We start from the raw sequence: 24671 nt of genomic DNA on the forward strand, positions 1-24671 counted from the left end.
CCTCTTATTTATCTAATGCAAAATAATGGAACTATATCGTATGCTCGTTGGAACAATAAAAAGTAGTGCAGCAAGCATAGTGCAGATTGCCACACTTTCAGTGGCATGCCACACGCACACACCTGGTTTGGTCTGAACTTGGGGCCAAATACCCTATGATATGGCTTTCCACAATTCCACCGAGTCTAAAAACACGTATATAAACTGCACTACAAGTAAATGTAACTTTGCCAATCACAAATGTACACTTCAGAGCTGTGGTACCATACCAAACAGGACATTATGATATATAAACATTATAGCAGACCACATCGAATGCTTCAACCTAAGTGTACAATTCATATCTAAGAAATTAAGTTCAAAACTATAGGCAAGTCAAAATTTATGTTGGCTCAATTGCAGAACACACACACTTTTGGGGGGATGAAGTTAACATAAATATAAGAAAACAAAACTCACCGCAACAGCATTATGGCACCGACGCAATGCTAGTTCGACACTGAAAAATATGCAGGCAGCGGACCAAATGTTTTTGACTCAGTATTGTCGCCATTCACGTCGGCCTCAGCATTCTCAACAAATTGATACGGTACCTATTGTCTAGAAGATGTTCACTTGGCTAGAACTTGAGTGTTGTACATATTATATAATTCTTATCTTGCGTTAACTATAGATGAGATTAAAAATGACATTCCTTCTCACTCAATTAAAATATTAAGTGAACCTAATTGGATATGTATAGCTCCTCCCGTCGGCTATCGTCTATGTGCTAGTGCCACCAACGAGGCGGTGATGTGGCAGCCACGTGAGGGAGACGAAATCGATTTAGGGCTTGTTTGATTCAAAGGATCCTCGAAGGAATTTTGTAGGATTCTTACCCCTAGTATTTTTTTTTCCTATAGAGGCTATTTCATTTAAAGGATTGAACCCTCCAAAATTTTAATAGATTGTGTTTCTATACTACAATCTCATAGGATTTCTAGCAAGAGGTTAGACCTCTTGGAATTTTTTTTCCATGTGTCTATGACAACTATGGCATGCACCCAATTTCTATAGAAATTTTCAAAGTTTTTCCTGCGGTGCAACCAAACGACTTCAGTAACTAATTCATGTAGGATTTCACATGTCATGACATATTATTCCTACGATTTTCCAATTCATGTGCTTTTGAAATCCTTTGAATCAAAAAGGCCCTTAGGGTTCAGAATGTTTCCTTTTTTTTTTGGGTGAACCACACATGTATGAATAATTGGATTTCCTTGGGCCGAGGGGATTTGGGCTGGGGGCTGTTTACGCAATTTTTTGTGTGGTAGCGGATTTTCTTCACCATTAGTCATAAGAATGTAAACTGATCGGATATCGCTATTTTCATATCACGTACCTTATTTTTTTTGTAGCGGATTTGGATCGTAGTGGTGGATAATTGTCGAATGCGGATTATATCGAATTGCGGACATGCAGCGGATTCGGGACAAAGAAGCGGATAATTGAGTAAATATACCCATAAAATTAGAAGTATGTTTGTTTTATGTAAAAAATGTGAGCACAAAGCGTATAATAGCCAAATCTCTACACTTGTTGGTATTATCTTAGTACTACCTGGAGTATTACTACTAAGATATGACAAATTTACATAGATGTTGGATCGCATGGATCATCATGTCAAAGTGCGTGTGGATGAATATGAATGCACCTCCTAGAAGAGAAGCGCGACGATTGGCTATGAGGCGCAAGTTTCCTCTCGTTTTGTTGACCTGAGTTTCCTCCAAGTTCCTGCGGCGGGCGGCGGGAGAGGAGCTCCATCCCAACCAAGACCACCGCCACCGCCTCCTCCCCACGCTGCCAGATCCCGCCGCCGACTCCTCCTCCAAGTTCCCTCGTCCGCCAGATCCCGTCGTCTGCCGTCGCCTCCAACGCAACCTCCCTCGGCCGCCGGCAGTTCCTCCGACGTTGGAAGGCTGGCTTTCACTCCGGTGAGTTCTCTTTCCACCCCTCTAGTCTAGTTGTAGGTTCTTGATTGGCGCCATGATTAGGGTTCTTGATTTCCCGTCAGATCTAGGCCTGCACATGTATGCGCCATGGACATGTTCTTTGATCGATTTGTTCTGCTAGGTTAGTTAGTTATCAGGTCATCTCGTTTCCACAAGAGAAAATAGTCCAAGTTGCAGAGGTAGTAAGCAGCTTGAGTTGTAGCATGTCGTCCAGGTCAAGTGAGAAGCTGATGAGTGATGGCTTGGCAGCAAAAAATACTCTTGTCACAGCAAAAGGTTCAGTCGTTAGTTGGAGTAACGAGCTCAAGACTGAGCAAGCTAGATGCCAGTTAACCCCCCCTCGTCATGAGACAAGACCTGCATTACGAGTATGACACCCTGTGCCAACCACAGTATCAGATGATCAGAAGAAGATGATTGGCAATTTGGCATCGTCTAGGCATGGCATTGTGCCTGGATTTGGCATCGGGGTCTGGGGCAGCAAGGGCTAGGCCTTCGCCAGCTTTATTTTGCTGGACCTCCCCTCGTTGCGGGTGAGATTTGGATTACGGGCTTGCAGAAAGTGGAAAGTTAAGAACTTTATTGAGTCGCTCTCAGATTGGATCCAAGCGATTTCTTCATGTAGCTGTTGCATAAGTAGTCTAAGTTAAACAAGGCCTTTTGTGTTTGTCCAATCTTTGGTTCAGATTTGTGTGGATTCTAAGTTTAGATTCTGTTTTTGTTTGTGGTCGATCTTGTTTGACAGGTTTGAAAGGCTGAAGTTTTCATCGTGTGCTAGAAAAAGCTCGCCATAGAGTTAGGAAATGGACATGGCATTGCCGATTGTCAATGCCACCACGGCGGTGCTTGCTCGTGTCTCAGCTGCATTCAACGCTCCTCTTGCCCGTGCGGTCGTCTTCGGTGTTCATATCGATGGTAAGCCTCTTTTATCCATATGATGACGGTGTTGGTATAGTTTTTTGACATTTTGAGGTGCTGTCATTTTTCAGGTCACTTGGTTGTGGAAGGACTTCTTATTGCAGTCATAGTGTTTCAGCTTTCTAGGAAGAGCTACAAACCTCCAAAGAAGCCACTTAGTGAAAAGGTAGATTGGTTTTCTGTCCATGGACCACTGCCTGTTCATGTTCAAAGTATTGGTATTGGTCATCGCATCATGAAACATTTTCGTAAGAGTTTGGAATTTTATCTCCGCAGGAAGTCGATGAGCTATGTGATGAATGGGAACCAGAACCTTTGTGTCCTCCAATCAAAGAGGGGGCCCGAATTGAGGCACCAATCGTGGGAAGGTTTGTGTGATGTCTTAATTTCATAAGATGTAATCCTATCGGTTTGCTAAATTTGTGCTGGTAGTTTTTCCCTTTTCTTTTTTCCTATCGCTGTTTCGTGCCCGTGCACCTATAAATTTTGGGAATAACTTGCAAACTCCTAGCATTCGCATTGCTCTGCTAAGTAATTCTTACCATAGAACATCTATGTTGTCATTCGTCTTGGTTATTGTGTAAGTATCTGCAAAAGAAATAGATAATGGTAAAGAACCTCTTGCAGAAGTTTATGCAAATGATATTATGTTTTAATCAAAGCACCATCGGCAGATATCATGCTAGAGATTTTTCTTGTATGTGGATCGATCTATTCTAATTCAATTTGCTGAGATCCATGGAATATGAAATGTATATATTTACAGCAGGGCCAGATTATGATTGCAGGATATGTGCAGTTGCTCGACATATGTCATAGGCCCTTTATTTGACTTATGGGGACCACGGCTAACACTGCTAAGTTGATTTCTTATACAGTGCTGCTGGACCACATACAACCATTGATGGGAAGGAAGTTGTAAACTTTGCATCAGCAAACTACCTTGGTTTAATAGGCAATGAGAAAATTACCGTAAGTCGTAACTAAACTTTGAAAGTATTTTTGACAACTAAATTCATCCAGAATATCTTATAAATGCGAGTGGAATGTAGGATTCTTGTGTTGGTTCGTTGGAGAAATATGGCGTTGGATCCTGTGGTCCACGTGGCTTTTATGGAACAATTGGTTAGTATATTTTCTGTGTATGTTCACAGCCAATTACCTCTACTGTGAGTATGGAGGAGCTTACTTTTGAACGCGGAACACTTGCAGATGTCCACCTTGACTGTGAGGCAAAAATAGCTAACTTCCTGGGAACGCCGGACTCCATTTTGTATTCGTATGGGATATCTACCATATTCAGTGTGATACCTGCCTTTTGTAAGAAAGGAGATATCATAGTGGCGTGAGTAAATCTTCCTTTTAATTTGTTGGGATTAGATATGCAATATAGCATATTGGTTTCAGGCGGACAGACAGTTGTTCTCACGTTTTCAGTTTGCCAGCTTATACCCGGCTAGTAATTTGCATTGAATATCATTTTTGCCAGTTGAGCTGAAGCCATTTTTGTATGTTCATTGCAGTGATGAAGGTGTTCACTGGGCAGTGCAAAATGGTCTCTATCTCTCAAGAAGTACTGTTGTTTATTTCAAGCATAATGATATGGCTTCACTCGCTAGCACTTTGGAAAAACTTACTCGTCGGAACAAACGTACTGAGAATATTAGACGCTACATTGTTGTGGAATCTATCTACCAGGTATGCTTTGCTTCCTTTTGTGATTATTTTGTGTTAGATAAGTGTAGGTTTTTTATTATTTGTGCAGGTTTTCAACTTCAAATAGTTATGCTGATTGTAAACCCATGAAATATTTTAGATATAAACCTTCCGATGAAACCCCCTCTTGTGGTGACTGCAGAATTCTGGTCAAATTGCCCCCTTGGATGAGATAATCAAATTGAAGGAGAAATATCGTTTCCGTGTTATTTTAGAGGAGAGTCATTCGTTTGGTGTGCTTGGCAAGTCTGGACGGGGCCTTGCTGAACAATATGGAGTTCCAGTGAGTATTTGGTGTTTACTCCTAGTGTTAAAAAAGAAAATACTCTGCTGCAAAACTGAAGAGCTGGATCCTTCTGGCCTGGTTCTTTCTATTTCTGAAATTTTCTTACATTGTACAGATTGACAAAATTGATATTATCACTGCTGGAATGGGAAATGCATTAGCTACCGATGGTGGCTTCTGTACAGGAAGCGCCAGAGTTGTTGATCATCAGGTAGATGCAATTCCAGATTGCTGAAACATCTGTCAAGATAAACAGAATTTGTGTCTTTAAACATTTTGAGTTTTGAATGATTAAGGAGTTACATTTTTGCAGCGTCTAAGCAGTGCTGGCTATGTTTTCTCTGCCTCTCTGCCACCATATCTTGCCACTGCGGCAGTTTCTGCTGTAAACTATTTGGAGGAGAATCCCTCGGTTCTAGCCAACCTAAGGAGCAACGTTGCTCTTCTGCATAAAGGTAGAGATGTTTGACTTGTCATTTAACAACTTGTGGAACTAGATGTGCAACCCATGATATGTGCCTGCTACCTGTTGTATGGTCACCCACCTTGATGCCTTTTATGTATTTGATTGCAGGACTGTCAGGTACACCAGGGCTTGAAATTTCTAGCCATCTTCTGTCACCTATCGTCTTCCTCAAGCTGAAGAAATCGTCAGGGTCTCTAACCACTGACCTAGACCTTCTCGAAACCATTGCCGATCAGGTATGTTCGAATGGGCTTGGTGATACTTCCAGATGCGAGGTACCTGAATTTTCATGCGCACATATTCACAAATCCTTTCTCCAATAGGCTTTGAAGGAAGATTCGGTTTTCGTCGTGGCATCGAAGAGGTCAACTTTGGACAGGTGCAAGCTTCCGGTTGGAATCCGCCTGTTCGTATCAGCTGGTCACACGGAATCAGACATCTCCAAAGTGTGTTCATCCTTGAAGAGGATTTCCGCGTCGGTCCTTTCAGACCACGTTTGATCCTGGATCCCCTTCAAGACGAGAGCGACTTTGGTCGGTCTTCGATGCCCTGTGTACTCTAGGCTGTGTGTTTGGTATATGTACATAACAGTTATGTACATTTCTAGATCTGATCAACTCGTGTTGTTGCTGAAAATTTTGTAAAACTTTGTGGCTAGAGATGCCACGCTTTTGCTGTACATTTGACTGATTTCCATGTTGTAAACTAGATATTTCTTCAGTGCCCCTCGTCATGTCTCTATACTCTCTCTCCCTCTGCACCTTGGTAGCGTGAATACACATACAGTCGTCATTTATCTCTGCAAAAAACAGCGACATCCACTGTCGGATAAATGCAATGCACAAGATATATAGGCACGAACTTTTCTACTCGGTGAATGTACATTGATCTATCTATATACTATATATTAAGGGTGGAGCAAATAGAGCTCCCTCAGTGCTCCACATCAAGGTACTGTAGAGCTCTATTTTCTTCCAATCACAGCGTGCCATGTAGACGCTTGCCTTTTCTTTTCTTTTTTATAATTTTTTGTGCAAGTTTTAGTTACCATTTTCTGATCGTTATTTTTTACGGTAGTTACCCTACGTAGCGCACTTTACTCCTACGACAGTTATTTTTTAAAATACCTCTTTTCATCATTCGATGGTGATTGCTCGACACAACTTTTGGGCCGTAACTTTTTAATGTAGAGCTCCATTTTTTTCCAATCACAACTTGCCACATAGATGCTTGCCTTTATATATATATATATATATATATATAACTTTTTGTGCAATTTTTAGTTACCATTTCCAATCGTTATTTTTTCACGTAAGTTACCCTGCGTAGCGCACTTTACTCCTACGACAGTTATTTTTCTAAAATACCTCTTTTTATCATTCGATGGTGATTTCTCGACACAACTTTTTGGGTCGTAATTTTTTACATTAATTTTTCTATGCTCGCAACAACACTTTTTTAAATTTCTTTTGTTTTAATCCTTTGACAGTCATTTGTCCACCCAACTTTCCGACCATACCTTTTCGACGGTAATTATACTTCCATACTTTTTTGAGGTTGTGTAATTTTCCGACCATAATTCGTCATCAGTTGGCAATAGTATTTTCCCCTCTTTGCCTGGTAATTCTCTGACACAACTTTCCGGCCGTCTTTTTTCCGATGGTAGTTAACCCTACGTTAATTGTTTGTTGGTGATTAATTTCTCGGCAGCATTTCGCTGGTGGTAATTTCCAATTATTTGACATTAATTTTTGATATAACTTTCCAGCTGTAATTTTCCATGGTAGTTACCCCATGGTATCTCTTCGACGGTCAGTACTTCTCTGTCCGTAATTCGTGAGCTGTTATTTCATTTTTTTTTGTCCCTTCTACATTGTTTGGCAGTAGTTTTTCCTCACACTTTTGCATCTGTAACTTCCCCACAGTAACTATCCTTCAGCAAATTTTTGAGGGTGGGTAATTTTTCGCTCATAATTTAAATTTTTTATGCTTTTTTACTCTTTTACAATAACTCCACTGTCGGTTGTCTCTTTTATTCGGAAAAAAAATACTATTGATGTCTTGCTCTCTTCTGCATTAACTTTAGACAACAATACTATATTACACATCATGCAATCTCCAACATTATTATTAACCGATTAATCAACAACGTTGTCCCATCGCGGGCGCGGCGTGCGCCGCATCTTCCTAGTACATAATACTATATATTATAGGGTAACCAACATCTTTTTTCTCACAATTTTGATTTTTTTTTTAGATTACCAATAGGTTGACACGTATGTGATTTTGTGTTTGTTACCGCTGTGCATTTCTTGTGTGCAATTTGGGTGTCCTTTTGCACTTTCTCCTTCTGTAAATTTAGTGTTGTGCTCCCTTTTGTTACGGGTGGATGTAGCATTTTTATTGAACCGCCGCTTTGACTTTTGACTTTTTCTGGAGAGATCGTCTGCGTCCCTCGACTTCCCCCCGCGGTCTCTCTTTCTTTGCCCGTTCTTTTCTTCCTCCTTCACAGGACTACGCGGCGAATCTCTGGCGAGTCACGGCCCCATCGTCTTCCTCTGGTTTCTCCGGTGTCCCTCCACCCGCCATCCTCCACGTCCGGCGCCACTGCCTGCTCTCTTCCGTTTTCCCGGCACCGCTGTGCTCGGCCCGCCCATAGATTCTTTAGATTTTCTCTTCCTCTTTCCTTCCGTTTTGACCAGATCGAGGGAAATCAAGAATCCTCTAGATTTATTCAGATCAATTTCACCGTTCTCCATCTCCTTCGTCTTCTCGCTGCCCGAGCTCCTTTCTAGCCGATTCATATCTAGATCCTGTGCCCGTACCGCCTCCTATGGTCACCGGGTAAGGGTACTGTAGAGGTCTGGGTTCCTTGACTCAGCAACTTGCTCTTATGAGGCACAGAGGCGGCGACGCGGAATGTGTCATTGCCGGCGACGGGGTGCGATTGGGGGCAACATGCGGAGGGGTGGAGTCCTTGGAGGGGACGAGGTCGAGTGGCTGAGCTTGGTCCCCGCGTTTGCCTCCAGCGAGAAGAGTATTGTGGGTGGCACAGCGGCGGGGAGAACCTGCTGCGGGTTCTAGACGTGTGTGTGCCTTTTCACGCCTCCCGTCGGTTTTCCTTGCCCTCCACCTTGCCGCGGCGGTCGCCTGTCGTCGTCTTCTGGTGGCTGTGGAGTATAGAGGATCCTGCTTCCTTAGAGCTGTTCGCTGAGACGACCACCTCCTGGTGAATCCGGAGGAGCAGATGCCGCGCGCCTGGACCGTGCTTGACGCGGACCGGATGGGGGTCGCCCCGTGGCAGGCTGGCAGCGCCGACGTATACTTCCGCTACCTGCCTGGAAATCGAAGCGGAACCCCAAGTGCGTCGATCAGACGCCAAATCCATGGAGGAAATGGAGCAGAGGCGGCCCCACTTTGTCGAAATTCTCAGGCAAGCCTCCATCCAGTACGACGACCCCCATCCTCAGGTACCAATTTATCCACTTTGTCTCTTTATTTCCCTTCCCTGTTTCAGTCCGTATTGAACTTCTGTCGTCTTTACCCTTTCCAAGATTCGGCGATAGCTTGATCAGCAGTCAGCAGCTAGCTTCAGTTACGAAATATTCTTTATTGGCCTTTCCATTTACGTTGAGAGCTAACAACAATGCTACTGATGCATTACTGTCTTCATTCACTGAAATGTTCAACATATTTACTTGATCAATGGAATTGAGCAGCGGGTTTGTTTTTTAAGGTAGTACAAGTATTCATCCCGGCCAAAGATGCAAACTGCCAGTAGTGTGTAGCACAGAGTTACATCCATAAGCCGTTACAAAGTGTCTGCCAAGTGCTGGAATTAAAGAGTTCAGTAAGTAGTTGAAACACAAGCTCGAGCTGCACATATCCTTTGCAGCAGTGGATATTTGAACCACACTTCATTTTCTAAAAGCACACACTGTATGCTCACGACGGGAAATACATGTAGCTGCCCACTTTGAATTAGTAATGCTTGCGGGTGTTCGCTTCTTTGTAGCACAGGCACCCTTACCTTCCTTCTTTGGCTGTGAAATGTTGTTCCATTTGCTGAAGTGAAAATCCGACTCGAGGTTCTCTGTACTCAATCAATGTTGAAAATCGACCTTTATTTTACCATTCAATCTACGTGTATCATGTACCTTTGCAGCAAAGCATCTTACCATCCCTTATTATTTAAATAATAGTGTGCATTGTTAATTCAGGCTGAAGATAGTGCTAACTTCATCAGTGTTGGATATTACAGTTAATGCTGATGGGTTAAATTTTATGATCTCCACACAAGAAAGATTCATCCACTCATACCACTTGAGTTATAATTTGTGACGTTTTTATCTTTCTGCCTCCCACTCTTTTTTTGAGATCTATTAAAGATTATACTGAATACTCGATACCAGTCAGTTATAAATTTGTTGAAGTTCTCTTATTAGCAGCAAAGAAAAGTTTACATGGTGCCATGCTAAAACCCTCGCTTCAATCAGAAAGAATTCGTTACAGACCTGCGGATTTCAAATATAATTTATCCTTAACAATTCATGAAGCAGTATGGTGCTTCCACAAAGGCTGCGCAAGATTTGGATTTAATTTCCAGATCTTGAGATGCCTAGATTTTCTAGCATACATGAATCAATTTGGAAAAAAACATATCTGAATCACAGAGTTTTCGTCTTGCTTTTTGTGTGGTGATAGATTCAGATTTTATCGACCAAATCATCACTTATCTTTACTCTGTAATGTTTCTTATTTCCTGCCGGACCAGTTAGCGTGGACACGCCCGCTCCGTATCCTAGCCAAGGCGGCTGGTGCAGGCACAGAAGGGGTCGACAGGTTGTTGCGGTGGTGTAGTGCCGCTGCGACCAAGGATGTTGGCGGTCAAAGGTGACAGTGTGGAGGGGCTCGAGCTTGCGGGACGGTGCGCCGCCAAGGTGGTGTTGAGCACTTTAAAACAATTTTCAATCGAATCAGCCACCTCCGTCGCCTTGCAAATTTCCGTAGGCTCAAACACTTTTCGGAGCACTTCATGTCTTACAGGTAACTTACTGCGATCTTCTCGGTACTATTGTTTGAGGTAAACTAACAACAAATTATTCTGTATATGCAGACATTTAGCCAATTGTGTTACTTTTATTTCACATCAAGGCTTGAAATCATTCGGCTATGTGGATGATTACTGATAGGCCTAAATTTCCTGACCGGGTTCTTCTCATAGGTTAGATAAAATATGATATCGTCTCCCTTATCCGCAACATACACTTTTTGCATTCCAGTAATTAGTAGTAGAACCTTGAAATTAGCAACCACGTAAAAAGAAGCACTTGTAACTTCATTTCAGTTGTCTTAAATGTGCAGATTTTTCTCATGTGCTTATACATATATAATATGCTAATATGGGTATCTTTCTCATAATCATTACACACCCATAAGTATTAATATTGACTTCTGCTTGCACACTTGGAGCTACCTCAAGGCATTACAGTAAATACAAACTTAGACTTTCTGAAGGCTTGGGAGGCCTCTATATTTTGTGGACAGCTAAATTTTTCAGAAAGCTCAAAAGCCTTGCTTATTGATGCATTTATAGAGTATACTTTTATAGTAGATGTATTTTAAGAAAGTGAATGGTGTGAATTTTGATTTTCCATATAATCAATCCAAAATATGGACATATGTAAGATTCCTGAACAAATCTACTGCTTAGATTAATTACCGGTTAGGTATACACTTTTTAAAGAAAATGAATGGTGCGAATTTTGATTTTCCATATAATCAATCCAAAATAAGGACATATGTATGATTCCCAAAAAAACCTACTGCTTAGATTAATTACCGGTTAGGTATACACTTTTTGCCACACAAATTCAGAAGTTTAAGTAATATGATTGATCCCAATGTAGGAATCTACAGAACTTTCAGGTGAAAAAAACTAGAACACCAATGAGATTTTTGGATGGGAGTCACAAGCATTAATGCAATGTTAAGTTCGCCAAACCTACGAATTAAACAGGCAAGGGGTTTTCTTAAAAGTTATAAAAATATGCATTACTATTCAATTGAAGGGGTGAGGCAAGTTTCATGCTAGGTAGTCAACTTCAGTTTGTAGCCTGCATATTCTGTTGCTTTTAATTAAAAGCATTATAACTAACTTATGTATTTTTCTTTTCTTTTTATACATCACAGATGATTTTGTATTAGAACAATATGAAACAGAGATTACAACTGAATCAACCTCATTTTCCGTTTCACTTGCAAGACACCTACACACTGTTATGTGGTTCTGAGATGTATGGAGCGTTTTGGTGTTCTCATTACAATGAGCAAAAACTGGTACAAGCTCTTTCATCTTCTTAATTTCCTTGCTGATGTGCTGAGCAAAATCTCCCATAACGAAGTTGAACAAAATCACCCTAAGAAATTATTTCCATTATTTTGTAATTAGATCTTCACTCTTTGGTATGCCGCCTACAATTCTCTACTCAGAATTTTCGCTTTAATACAGACCAAAAAGTGCTAAATATGCAAGTCTTGACGCTAAAAGATTTATCATCCCAAGATTCAACTGGAAGGTTCTTGTGTGTGCTGCTCGAATATGAAAGTGTAGGCATCAGAAAAACAAAGCAGAACTTATATGGCTAGAGTTTATTGTCGATGAGGTACTGTTTTATGATCTGAAACATTGTATTGAACTACCTTGCATTGTGCATGCCATCTCCCATGTTGTTTTCCCTCTTTTTTTGTCCCCGGTTATTTTAGAACGTTGCGTTTGTGGACGAAGATAAACCGATTCTTCTATATCTGGTTATCTTCTTCCATATCATAATTGTTTTCATAGCATTACACTTATACTCATGTTTCCTGTTTTGTATGATTTGTTTAACCTTGTGATCCCACAGCAGTGAATAATTTTCGTCTGTACTAATTCATAAGTATGCCTAATCTTTCGAATTACACTTTTCTTGCATTTTGTATTAAAGATCAATGGATGCTCCTATATCTGAACTTTCCTTTCGCATAAAAAATATTTTTTTTGCCACCACCCTTAAACTTATATTTCTTGCAATATATAAATTATCTTACCTTGCAACCTCACAAAGTAATAATTTTCATGCAAACCAATTCGTGAATTTACACACTCTTCTGAATTATATTTTGCATACACTTTATACTAGCTAGCATGGAAACCTCCTCAACCATGTTTTTCGTCTTTTTATATTAATCAGAGTTGATAAGTTATTTGAATGTTCTTTTACCCCTGGTTGTTCTTTTTTTTTTAAGACAGATAATGTTAGAAAGATGCTTCCGAGCTGTTTAGACGAGTTTCTGAAGTCAACTACTTATTTCACGTTATCACTTATCAACATAGAACACAGTTCAGTTTAATAGAACCATGCATACTAAGTATCTCATGTCGCCATCTAGATGTGTCTTAGTCAATACATTGAACATATTTTTTCCTAGGTAACATGTTATCATTTCCAAGCCGGATGTTACCTCTGATGTATTACTTTCTTTTTTTACGCATGTGTCCTTATAATAGTCTACTAAATAAACTTTTCTTGAGGCTACAATGTAAGTTGCCCGCTTCTAAAAGGTGCCAGATATATGAGCTTTGGCATAGGAAGTTGTCTTTTTTGTTACTTATATCTAGGGATCTATTATTGATTTCTTGCAATTCAATGTTTGGAAGTTCTCTATTTTTTCATCTACAAATATATTCAGCTTTATGACCTCTGAAGTAGTTTTAAAAAACATGTTCTTACTAAGTCTGGGTTGCTTCCTTGCTTATAATGGACGAGTTCAGGCTGAAGATCAAAGAAGAAGCACATATCAGGCGTGCCACCAAGGAGTAGGTTATCCCCAACACGGTTGGCAAAGGCATGGAAATTAGCCTCCTTTTCTCTGACAAACAAGAGGTGACTTTGGTAAATACTGATTGCCCTCCAAGTAGAAATAATAAGGTTTTCCAAAAATTGTGTTCTATGTTTTTACGTCCCAGTTACCAAGTGTAATGTGCATACGATGGCTTCCAGGGATTGCATAGTCAGTTTTTATCTTTGATGGTGTAATAAAAGTTGTGACGAGATCCCATACATGTACCACATGCATCAACATTGTTGCCTTTTCTTTTTGCGAATTCATCTACATTGTTGCTTGATAGATGATTTATCTGACAACTTGGACATAAATAATGCTGCGATGAACGAGCATTCAATCAAAAGTATGCGTCCACTCTAAAAATACCACTTATTATTCTTTAACTCACAGGCACATGTTGGGCGCGGCGTGCCGCCGTGCCAGTAGTTTGCTAGCTACTATATTAAAGGTGAACAAACTTCTTTTTTCTTAGAATTTTGAGGTCTGCTATGAATTAAACCTGTGTAAACTTTTGGTGCTCTCTAGGATTTTTAGAGTGTGGGAAACACGTAGGCAGTTATTTTTCCCTTCCTTCGAGGGGTGGCTGTAGCAGTGTTACAAATGGTCAAAGCGGTGGTACCGCTTAACTGCATCGGTTCTTGATGCTCTCTCTTTCTTACCTCCGCTCTGACTTTACTTCACAACGTTAGAGGATCCAGTTCCCTCCGCCCTGTCCTCTTCTCTTCTTCCTCCTCCGTCAAGGCACTGCCCTGTCGCCTTCCTCCAGTTCCTCCAATTTCCCTCTACCTCCACCCTCTTCTATCAAAAAAAATCAACGGTCGCAGGCTGCAGCGACGATGCGGCGCGTGCAGAGGTCGTGTCAGCCATCATCGACGAGGAGGAGGATCGCGGGTACGACGCATCGCTGATGACGGCGGCGGCGGGCGACGGGCACCGCGACGCGCTCTACTCGCTCGCCGTCATCCAGTTCAACGGCAGAGGCTGCTCCAAGAACGACCGTGACCTCCACGCGGACGTCGCGCGCCGCCTCGCTCGGCCACGTCGACGCGCTCCGCGAGTGGGCACTGCCTGCAGGATGGCTATGGCGTGCGCTGCTCGCTGCTCGACAGGCGCCGCCTCCTCATCCAGGCCAACGCCAGGGGCTCGCGGCCGCGTCGGCCTCGCTCTTCAAGGCCTCTCGCGGGCGCCACTCGTGCCTGCTCAGCGACTTCTGATGCCGCGCCGCCGCCGCCCGCGCACGCCACCAACCGGTTCCTGTCTAAGTGGTTCGCGTCATGGCTGCTGGGCGCGGAGAGCGGCCTTGACCCCGCGCCGATGGAGGAGGAGGACGGCGGCTCCGGCGGGGGCCTAAGCCGCGCGGCGCCTCACCACGGGAGGCCGCCATCAGCGTTGGATTTGGACTGCAGACGGCAGCTCCCTGAGGTCGCCGATCTGGGCATGGTGTTGCGTGTCGACCCTGTGCCTGCAAGCGGCACAACTGCTGGTGGATGGAGGTCACGCAGCAGCGCTCCCAAATTGCTCGAGCTGTTCTCTCCCACAGGGCTGCCAAATTGGGCAAAATTCACCTGGTATAATTCATTGTTTGGACTTTGTTTTTATGTCACTGCATTCCTATTTCGATCCTCGAAGAAATCTGCACAACAGCTTCGTTTCGTCTTGCCTCAGTCTCGATCTGGCAATCTCCGTTCATGGAGTCTCTCCTGACGGCGCCCCCTTGCAAGTTGCAGGAGCAGGTGGCGCCAAGGCTAGGGCGCAGGCCGCATGGAGCCAAGCAGCCAACGCAAGGTTCAGCTGAGCTATCCTCAAGGCCAGACAATCACAGCTTCGCCGTTCTTGTGGTGCATCCTAGGTAGGATCTTGGTCCTAGCAATAGCACTCCAGTTTTTAGTCACCAAACCATATTTAATATATACTATATTGTTCTCCCCCGATTAATTAGTTAATTACATCAACACGTACAAGTGCATCCATTCAATTTGATACTTTTTCCAGCTTTTGCGTAATATGTACTATATTGTTCTCCCCCGATTAATTAGCTAATTACATTGACACGTACAAGTGCATCCATTCAATTTGATATTTTTCCAGCTTTTGCGTAGATGTGTATCATCTTTTTGTGCTTGGAAGCAATGTCTTATACAAACTAGGTTTGTAAGATTTATTGCCCAGATATCTCTCGAGAGTTGAGAGTAATATGTTCGAGGATATCAATTATTAGTATATATCACTAAAGATATCTTTTCACAGAATATCAAAAGTAGCATCTGTATATGTTTTCTTCACTTCACACCCCTTCTAGCATAGGACGTAGGTGCTGAAGTGAATTTGTTTTGCTCCAAAAAAAATCATATGAGAAGTCGTGCATGTAGGTCCGAGCACCAAAGCTAGAGATGCTAATGGATTTCTTATGTGGCACGGCCATATTATTATTCATATATCTGCGTACTAGAACTTCTAATTAACATAGATTTTACTCTGTGACAGTGAATTAATCATCTCTGTAGAGGCACGCCCTTTTGACTAAGAGATGAGATCCCCAAAATCATAACAAAAACCATTAATCATCCCTATAAAGACCATTTTGACTAAAATATGAGATCACTAAAATTCCTATGCATTATCTGTTCTATACCCGATTTTCTGAATCAAGGCAAGAGATTATCCAAGAGGACAATATTTGACTGTTTGTTTTTACGTATCAAGGCAAGAGATTATCCAAGAGGACAATATTTGACTGTTTGTTTTTACGTTATTTCCTCGTGGATATTACTCATATAGGTACATGTAAATATTAACTTCAATATTTTTACAATGCAGATATGTCTCATATAGATACATGTGCCTCTGGAATTGTGACCCAAGCAGGAGATAGCCAGTGATACTGCCAAACTGATCTACATGTTATGCCAACCATTTTGTTGCATAATTTTACTATTTCAATGCTGGTATGCAGTATGATCTATGAGTAGAGCTTAGTAGATAGCCTCTTAATGTTTGTGATAGCATTGCCTTTTTAATATAGATCTTGGTAATAGTGTATTTCAGAGAGCCTTTTTGTAGACGGATAGAACTGATATCTAAGCAAATCATATGTTTTTAGAGTCCAGTGAAGAGTGCTTTTGTTCCACACTTGCTGTTGGTTCCTGTAGATTTCCCTGCCGGGCAATGGTCATGTTTTCACCACAAAGCTGAGCTTGTAGGCGTGATAAGTTACTGCCCTAGGAAGGCTGCAGGTCTGGTTTGAATCCTCTCAAGTCACAACTGCAATAATTTGTAGATTTTCAGTTTATCCATCCCCAAAATCAAATTTTGAGTCAAGATTTGGATGAAACTTTTAGACCATTCAGGTTGACACCGGTATTGGAGAAACAATTGTGCTACAGTTTCTTCTTTTCAAAATATAATATGAAACCTTACATATGATGCAATTATCAACCCATAATATTTTAAACTGAAGTGAGCTGTGCATTGTTTAAATTTTTTTGTGATACACTCTGGATTCTGATATTCCTTCCTCATTTCAGGGATTACAAACGCGTCATTCAGCGAACTTCTCTTGAGACATCTGACTTTCTTAAAGATGATTGCTTGAAGATATAATGCACTCTAGGATTTTTGTGTCAACTATTGAATATTGATTACTCCATGCCACAGTCCATTCAGGTCCCATACTTCAACATTTCCTACCGGTAAGGCATCATATTTTAGAGTTGGCAGGGAGGACCATAAATGTTTAAGTGTAGTTGCTCTAAAAAATCCATATATGTTTAAGTGCAGTTGCTCTAAAAAAACAGTACTCCCTCCGATTCATATTAATTGACTTCAATATGAATGTATCTAGACCTAAAATATGTCTAGATACATCCATATTAGAGGCAATTAATATGAACCGGAGGGAGTAGGTATATATAGTGTCTTATGTTATTCTAAGGTTTTAGTCCAGGCATATATGTGGATCCAGAATTAGAACACCATGTATCTATGTGTGGTTTTGTTATTTGCGTGGTTGTGGATGTTTGTAGTTCATTGTCGTTATCAAATTTGACAATTAGTTATTCTTACATGCTATGAGATTTAAATCTAACTGTGTTATAGCAAATCCAAGGATCAATGCGATATGCGGAAGAAAAGAATCATGCATCAGTTTCAGAGCTTGGTACTAAGCACCAAGAGGTAGAGAAAGGAAACACATAAAGTAATTTTTGTACATGCCGGTTTGCAAAAGTATAAAGGAAACACATAAAGTAAATTTTGTACATGCCAGTTTGCAAAATTAGCAATACTGATGGTAACCCAATCTGGCTTATATTGTTCTCTCAAGAATTTAGAGAGCTTGGAAGCACATCTAGCTAGCTGAGGTTTCCACGGAGAGAGCAAAGGCATCTGAAATGATTCAGTCACCGCGGGTATTAATTCCAGTGGTGGGTTCTCTTTGTGCATCATTATATCACATATAAGTTATGTTCTGTCTAAGATATGCCGCTGAAATGTTTTCAAGCATTATCATTTAATGGTAAAACAATAGTGTGATTGTCATTGTTTCAGTTGTAGGTGAGGCATTGCATGACTTTATCCTTATCACCTTGGTTATGTATATTTTCTCTTTTATTTCTCCTCCTTCATACTTTTCTTCTTCTCTATTTATTTATCAAATCAAGTTGTTTCAGTTGTTGACTTCATTTAGATTAAGCAAGATACATCTTCTCACCGCATTGTCTAGCTTGTGATTTATTTATGAATATTGATGCTACAACTATATGCTCGCAGGGAGATTGGAAGAATAATCGTGCAGATTTCCCTGCTGAAAGATTTCTGGCCTCGAGGATACCAATGTGTTGCTTGCATCTAGGAATACAGGGTTCAAACAACTCGACAACAGCCATATGAGGTAGACATTATTGTCGACAACCAAGAGGTATCTTCTGAAAACTTGACACTTGGCTTGCTTATTGTCAAAAACAATATGTAACCATTTACATCTACACTTAGTTATTTGTCACAATTCAGCTTCATGCATCCTACTTTCTGTACCATGCTATCATAATAAAATCAGCTAACTTTGTCCTGATTTTCTTATAGCCATGCAACCCTCTATTCATGTCCGAACATAGACCAAGTTAATAACATGATTTGCCTTCACACTGCACTTCCGAATTGTATTTCTACATTGTTTCTAGATACCCTACTTCCATGAAAGGGTTGCAGCCTTGATTTGAATAGAAGAGCTCATGTCGAAGACCAAAGAAAAAAGGACATATCAGGCATCCACAGAGGAGTCGATCCAGCTGAAACTTAGATATCGAAACCATACAAGCCATCTGCCTATCAGAAGGAAAGAGACACAGAAGGAAGGAGGGCGTCTTCTCCACTAGATAGATGTCAGCTTCCCAAACGGTGCCAAAGCCAAGCCTTCCACAAGGAGCTCACCCGTGGTGCTGTTCCTTACCATAATTGGCGAATGCATGAAAATCATCGTCTTATCCCCTGATTGCAAGGACAACTTCGACAAGTACCGATGGTTTTACAAGTTGAAAGAATCAAATAATTGTCTTGGCATGGTGTTCTAATTAATGTGTTTTTAGGCTATGGTTATTATCAAATGTGTGTCCTGTTTTATTTTTAATTGTATTGTTCCATTTATGTTTAATGGTGTACTAAAAATTATGACGAGATACAGCATATCAGCTAATCTGAACATTATGTACGGCATGCATCTACATGTCTGCTCTATAGATGGTTTCTCTCATGGCGCGTTTGAATGTTAGTGAAAGTGACAAACTAGCATTTTTGTAGAACTAGGCAATGCACTCTTGAAAAAAGACCATCTTAAAAAAGAACATCGTTTATACTTTAACTTGAAGTCACATTTCAGGCGCGGCGTGCCGCCGCGCCGGTCATTGCTAGTACATTAAGGACGGAACAAATAACGGCCTGTTAGTGATCTGAGTTAGTGTAGAGGCCTAATTTTACCCAATCGTTCCGTGACGCGTACTCCGTATGCCCTTAGCGCTGTATATGCGCGAGACTCCGTGTGCGCTCTCCACTTCTTTGCCCTTTTCTCCTCTTCTTTTCCTTTTTTTTCGTGCCTCTTTAACCGGCCTCCTTCCGGTAGGCTATTCCAGATTTTCCGGCTCTTTCCTGTGAGCCAGTGCTTTTCTATTTTTACCTCTCGGCTGTTGCCGGTTGCTCGGTCAAGACGGTGATTGTGTGCCACGTCTGGTCTTCCATATGTTACGTGTCCTCTTCCCACTTCTCTGCCGTAGTCGGTGGTCTGTTTTGACTGCCCTGCTTATTGTTCTTCCGCCCGTGTATCGAAGATATCGATGTGCTTGCCGTGCATCCTCTTTCTTGCTGCTCAGCTATCCCCGTCGGCCAGGTTTGGTCTCTTCTCCTTGGTTAATTTCTCTACTTTCTGTGATTAGTTCGTGTTTGGAGATTTTCTCATGCGTGGCGCTCCTTCTATGCAGGTTTTAGAATGACCAGCCGCCCTGTTTCTGGCCGGAGGCGAGGCGACCCTCCTTCCGTGTCGCCTCCTCCGGCGCCGAGCCATCGCTGTGGATTGCGGGATGTAACTGCTGCGCCGGTTCCTCGCCGTTGGCATCATGGTCGAGGTCGTGGTCGGCCTCCTTCTGATCGTTCCCGCGCCTTCGATTTTCTGGTTCCGCCTGTTCTTCCTTCTGGGGTGCGTGCTATTTCTGACTGGCATGCGGATTCTCTGCCTGTTTCTTCTGTTGCCCCATCTTCGTTTGATGTGCCTCCGCCTGATGGTTCCATTAGGTCTTCTTTTGGTTCCACGGTTCTTCTGCCATCTTCTTCGGCTGTGCCCTCCTTGCTTCCTGAGGTTGCCGCTCCGAGACGAGGGTCTTCTCGCCGACGGGGCCGTCCTGCTTCTACATCGCCTGTTCCGGCTCAAGTACCGCGGAAAAACCATAGCGAGTAGGAGAATAGCGATCAGGTGGGGGACAAGTCCAAGAACAAAGATCATGAGTCGGATGGACTGCAGAAGACGGCACACCAGAAGTAGAAGGCATGTCAGGAGGAGCGTCCACATCACGAGGACGACGAGAATAGTGAAACGGAAAGGGGGATGAGGAGGAATCACCGTAGGTGAGGCAGGAGAGGTGGGAGACATCGGGGAGGAAGGTGGAGAGTCAGGCGACGAAGGAGGTGAGGAATGCGTAGGAGAAGAAGGTGGCAAATCAACAATGGGGGGACACGGGGGAGGGGGAACCCAAGGCACAGAGGAAGGAGTATCAGGGAACATGAGAAAGGAGATGTCCTCCATAGAAAAGGTCGAGGAGGAAGGGCGCGGGTAGAATGGACGAGACTCATCAAAAGTCACATCTCGAGAAATGCGCATCCGACGACCAACGGGATCCCAACACCGATAACCCTTGTGCTCATCACTGTATCCAAGAAAAACACACTCAACAGATTGAGCACTTAGCTCAGTGAGTTCGCGTGGGGCAAGAAGAACATAGCAAACACAACAAAACAAGCGAAGCGCCGAGTAATTAGGAGAATGACCAGAAAGACGCTCAAGAGGAATGCCACCCTGCAGGGCAGTCGAGGCCTGAATGTTGATGAGATAGGTGGAAACCGACACAGCCTCTGCCCAAAAGTGAGGTGGGAGAGAGGCGGCGATGATCATTGCACGAGCCGCCTCAAGTAGATGGCGGTGCTTGCGCTCAATCACGCCATTCTGAGCATGAGCACCAGGACAAGAGAACTGAGCGAGAGTACCATGCTCAGCAAGAAAACCACGCAACATCTGGGAGACATGCTCGCCAGCAGAGTCAGCTCGAAACACACGAATAGGCGTGGCAAACTGAGTGTGAACCATGGCAGAAAAACACTTATATATGAAGAGAACCTCACTGCGAGAAGTCATAAAATAAAGCCAAGTGTAGCGAGAGAAGTCATTGATAAATATAACATAGTACCGATGGCCCCCCTTTGAAGCGAAGGGAGCTGGACACATACATCAGAATGAACCAAGTCAAAAGGACACTGAGACACTGACTCACCAGTGGGATAAGCTAGCTGGGTCTGTTTGCCATGTCTGCAACCCTAACACTATAACGAGACATCTCCTGAGACATGTCCTAGAAGACCTCGATGAACTAAAGACGACAATTGAGAACCACAAAGATGACCAACGCGATGATGCCACTGCTGAAAGGAGGCAGGAGCGAAAGCAACTGTTGGAAATATGCCCTAGAGGCAATAATAATATTGTTATTATCATATTTCATGTTCATGATACATGTTTATATTCCATGCTAGAATTGTATTAACCGGAAACATAATACATGTTCATAGACATGTGTTGTCAAGTAATAACGGGGTCACGTCATTAGGAGAATGACGTGATGGACAAGACCTAACTAAGCAAAGCAATTAGATCGTGTCACAATGTTTAAATTGCTGTAGCTTTCCAATGTCAAGTATCCTAATCCTTAGACCATGAGATTATGTTACTCCCTAGTACCGGAAGAATACTTTGAGATCTCACTTCGTAATTGGGTGATCACAAAGGTGTTCTTGGGTATCTCTGAAAGTGCCTATTAGGTAGCATGTATCGAGATTGGGATTTGTCCATCCACGTGACGGAGAGATATACTCAGGGCCCGCTCGGTAACACACATTCTATATCGCTTGCAAGCACGTGGCTAATGAGTTAGCCACAAGAGAATGTTGTATTACGGTACGAGTAAAGAGTACTTGATATGAACGAGATTGAACTAGGTATGGTGATACCGACGATCAAATCTCGGGCAAGTAAAATATCGCGAGACAAAGGGAATGGAATACGGGATTGCTTGAATCCTTGACATCGTGGTTAAACCAATAAAGATCTTTACTGAATGTGTGGGAATCATTATGGACATCCAGGTCCCGCTATTGATTATTGATCGGAGAGGTGTCTCGATCATGTCCGCACATTCTCGAACCCGTAGGGTCACACACTTAATGCTCGATGTCGCTAGGGTAGAAATGAGATATTAATGATGGTGAGATCGAAGGTTTGTTCGGAGTTTCGGATGGGATCCAGGACATCACGAGGAGCTTCCGAATGGTCCGGAGAATAAGATTCATATATGGGAAAGTCTTTTCAGGGTTTCCGAAAAGTTCGGGATTTTTCCGGTATCGTATCGGGGAAGTTCTAGAATGTTCCGGAGGGGCCACCAGTGGGGCCCACCTATCTCGGAGGGCCCACATGGACCAAGGGGTGGCGCACTGGCCCACTTAGGCCAGGCGCACCAGCTCCCCTTGGCCCATGCGGCCAGCCCAAGGGAAACCCTAAAGGGGGGACTACCGAAGGGGAAACTTAAGGGGTAAGTTTCCCTCCTAGGGGGCCCGCCGGCCCTAGGCTTGGAGGGGAGGCCAAGTTGGCCGAACCCCTGGCCTATATAAAAAGGGGGAGGGGGCAGGGGCACTGCACACCAAAACCCTAGCCGCCGCCCTCTCCTCTCCCTCCTCCTCTCCTACGCGTAGGCAAAGCCCTGCCCGCAGACTTCTCCACCATGGCCACCACCGCTGTCGCGCTGTTTGTTGTAGATCCCATCTACCACTTCCTCTCTCTTGCTTGATCAAGGAGAAGAAGTCATCATCAAGCTGCACGTGTGCATAACTCGGAGTTGCCACTCGTTGCGACGTTGATCGGATTGGATCGCGAGAAGAACGACTACATCGACCGCGTTAAATAAACGCTTCCGCTTTGCGATCTACAAGGGTATGTAGATCTAATCTCTCTCGTTGCTGCATCTTCCTAGATTAGATCTTGGCTCTTCCTAGATTCGATCTTGGTTTCGTTTGCATCTCGTAGTAAATTTTTTGTTTTCTATGCTGCGAATCCCACCAATGGTATTAGAGCTAGATCTATGTGTAGATGTTAGTACGAGTACAACACTTTCAGTAGTGGGCGTTGATCTTCTTGTTGCTACCCAACCCACGTGCACTGATTTGGTTTTGCGGGATAGTGAGATGCAGTGGCCCAGACCAACCTTACAGTCTTCGGATTGAGACCGGTTCTGCGCTTGACATGCAATTTGTATTGCAGAGTTGCGCATCTCGCACCAGCGTGTCAGGTACTCGCGGTCCGTCTCAGTCAGACCTTGCTTGCACATCTCCAGCTGCTGGGGGCGACCCGGCCGGCGGTAGGTGCCGGTGAAGTTGCTGATGAAGGCCTCCTCGAAATCCAGCCAGCCGTTGATACTGCCGGCTGGCAGATTGTTGAGCCAGGTGCAGGCTGAGCCGATCAGCATGAGCGGCGAGTAGCGCACGGCCCAGCGCTTGTTGCCCTTAGCGATGCCGACTGCGGTGGTGTAGTCGAGCAGCCAGTCCTCCGGCTTGGCGGTGCCATCGTACTTGGGGGTGTCTCGGGGCAGCATGAACCCCTCGATCAGGGGCTCGTTGAGGATGCGAGGCCCAAAGTACTTGGGGCTGGCCGGCTCTTCCTCCTCCGCGATGCGGGACTCCATGAGCCGGTCGAGGCGGTCTCGGGCGTCGAAGGGCTCCACGCGCGGGCCCAGCCGGGAGCGGGCCGGCGCGCGATGGCCGCCGGCTTCGGGGCGGTGTGGCCGCCTTGGGGCTGGCCGCTCGTAGGCATGGTCCGACTCCGCTCGATGAGGTGGTGGCCGGCTTTGCCCGGTTCCGTCGCTCTGATCAGCCGGCCGCCGGCTTTGGTAACGGCTGCTGGAGCTGGTATGGGCTCTGCCGGGCGAGTCCCTGGTCCTGCTGGGGCACGGAGAAGAGGACTGCACGGTAGCCCTGGGGCCGCCCTTGGCGCCGCCAGTCGGCTCGTGAGCCAAGGAACCACTAGGAGTGTTGTCGGCATACCTAGGGTCGTTCTGCTGCTCGGTGGCGATTCGGAGCAGCTCAGCCACACGCTCCGTCTGGCGGCGTAGCTCTTCGCCCTCGAGGCGGCTCAGCTCTTCGGCGGCGGCTTGGGCCGCCTGCATGTTCTTGACGGGGGTGCTGTAGACCGGCTTGCCCATGGAGCCGGATGGCGCCGCTCCACCGTCGCGGTTTATCTCCTTGCTGAGGGCACCTCCTCGGCGGCGAACCTCTCCAACCCGGCTGGGGCCGTTTCCAGCCGGGGTGAAGCCGTGGGCGGTGTTGTACTCGCGAGTCGTGATCTCCAGCTGGCGCTTGGTGGCAGCGAGCTCGTCCGCCTGCTGGAGGAGGAGCAAGCGGTGGGCCTCGAGGTCGGCCTCGAGCGTGCTTGGGTCGGTGCCGGCAACGAGGGGAGCGCGTAGCTTCGCCCTAGCTGCCTCCAGTTTGGACGGGGGAGGCGGTGGCGGTGCCGATGTGGAGCCGCCGCCCGTGCCTTGCACGTTGCGCTCTAGCTCTGGGCCACGGCTGCGCGTGGACCTGGCGGTGGTGCCGTCACCGGTGGCCATGA

At 44.2% G+C, this 24671-nt stretch overlaps 1 protein-coding gene and 1 long non-coding RNA gene across 10 annotated transcripts; both read left to right on the plus strand.

Moving 5' to 3' along the window:
* Positions 1–1698: 1698 nt before the first annotated feature.
* Positions 1699–6097, plus strand: LOC127346159 (long chain base biosynthesis protein 1a). Its single transcript, XM_051372705.2, has 13 exons — positions 1699–1973; positions 2737–2906; positions 2981–3075; positions 3186–3277; positions 3788–3881; positions 3962–4034; positions 4122–4254; positions 4433–4607; positions 4768–4908; positions 5027–5122; positions 5225–5366; positions 5486–5613; positions 5701–6097. Exons 2-13 carry the CDS (start codon positions 2795–2797, stop codon positions 5875–5877), a joined length of 1458 nt encoding a protein of 485 aa, XP_051228665.1. The 5' UTR covers positions 1699–1973; positions 2737–2794; the 3' UTR covers positions 5878–6097.
* Positions 6098–7829: 1732 nt separating this feature from the next.
* On the plus strand, positions 7830–19084 carry LOC127346160 (uncharacterized). Of its 9 annotated transcripts, XR_007879375.2 has the most exons (12): positions 7830–8847; positions 10152–10423; positions 10494–10601; positions 11570–11716; positions 11889–12042; positions 13191–14832; positions 14992–15113; positions 16082–16209; positions 16789–16953; positions 17360–17437; positions 17586–17685; positions 18032–19084. It is a non-coding gene; the product is annotated as an uncharacterized lncRNA (long non-coding RNA). The 9 variants fall into 9 exon arrangements; XR_007879376.2 differs by lacking the exons at positions 17360–17437; positions 17586–17685 and adding an exon at positions 16365–16497; XR_007879378.2 differs by lacking the exons at positions 17360–17437; positions 17586–17685 and adding an exon at positions 16414–16497 and having other exon boundaries at positions 18032–19083.
* The last annotated feature ends 5587 nt before the right edge of the window (positions 19085–24671 follow it).

The sequence above is a fragment of the Lolium perenne genome, chromosome 3, assembly GCF_019359855.2.
Source record: "Lolium perenne isolate Kyuss_39 chromosome 3, Kyuss_2.0, whole genome shotgun sequence".
Taxonomy (NCBI): domain Eukaryota; kingdom Viridiplantae; phylum Streptophyta; class Magnoliopsida; order Poales; family Poaceae; genus Lolium; species Lolium perenne.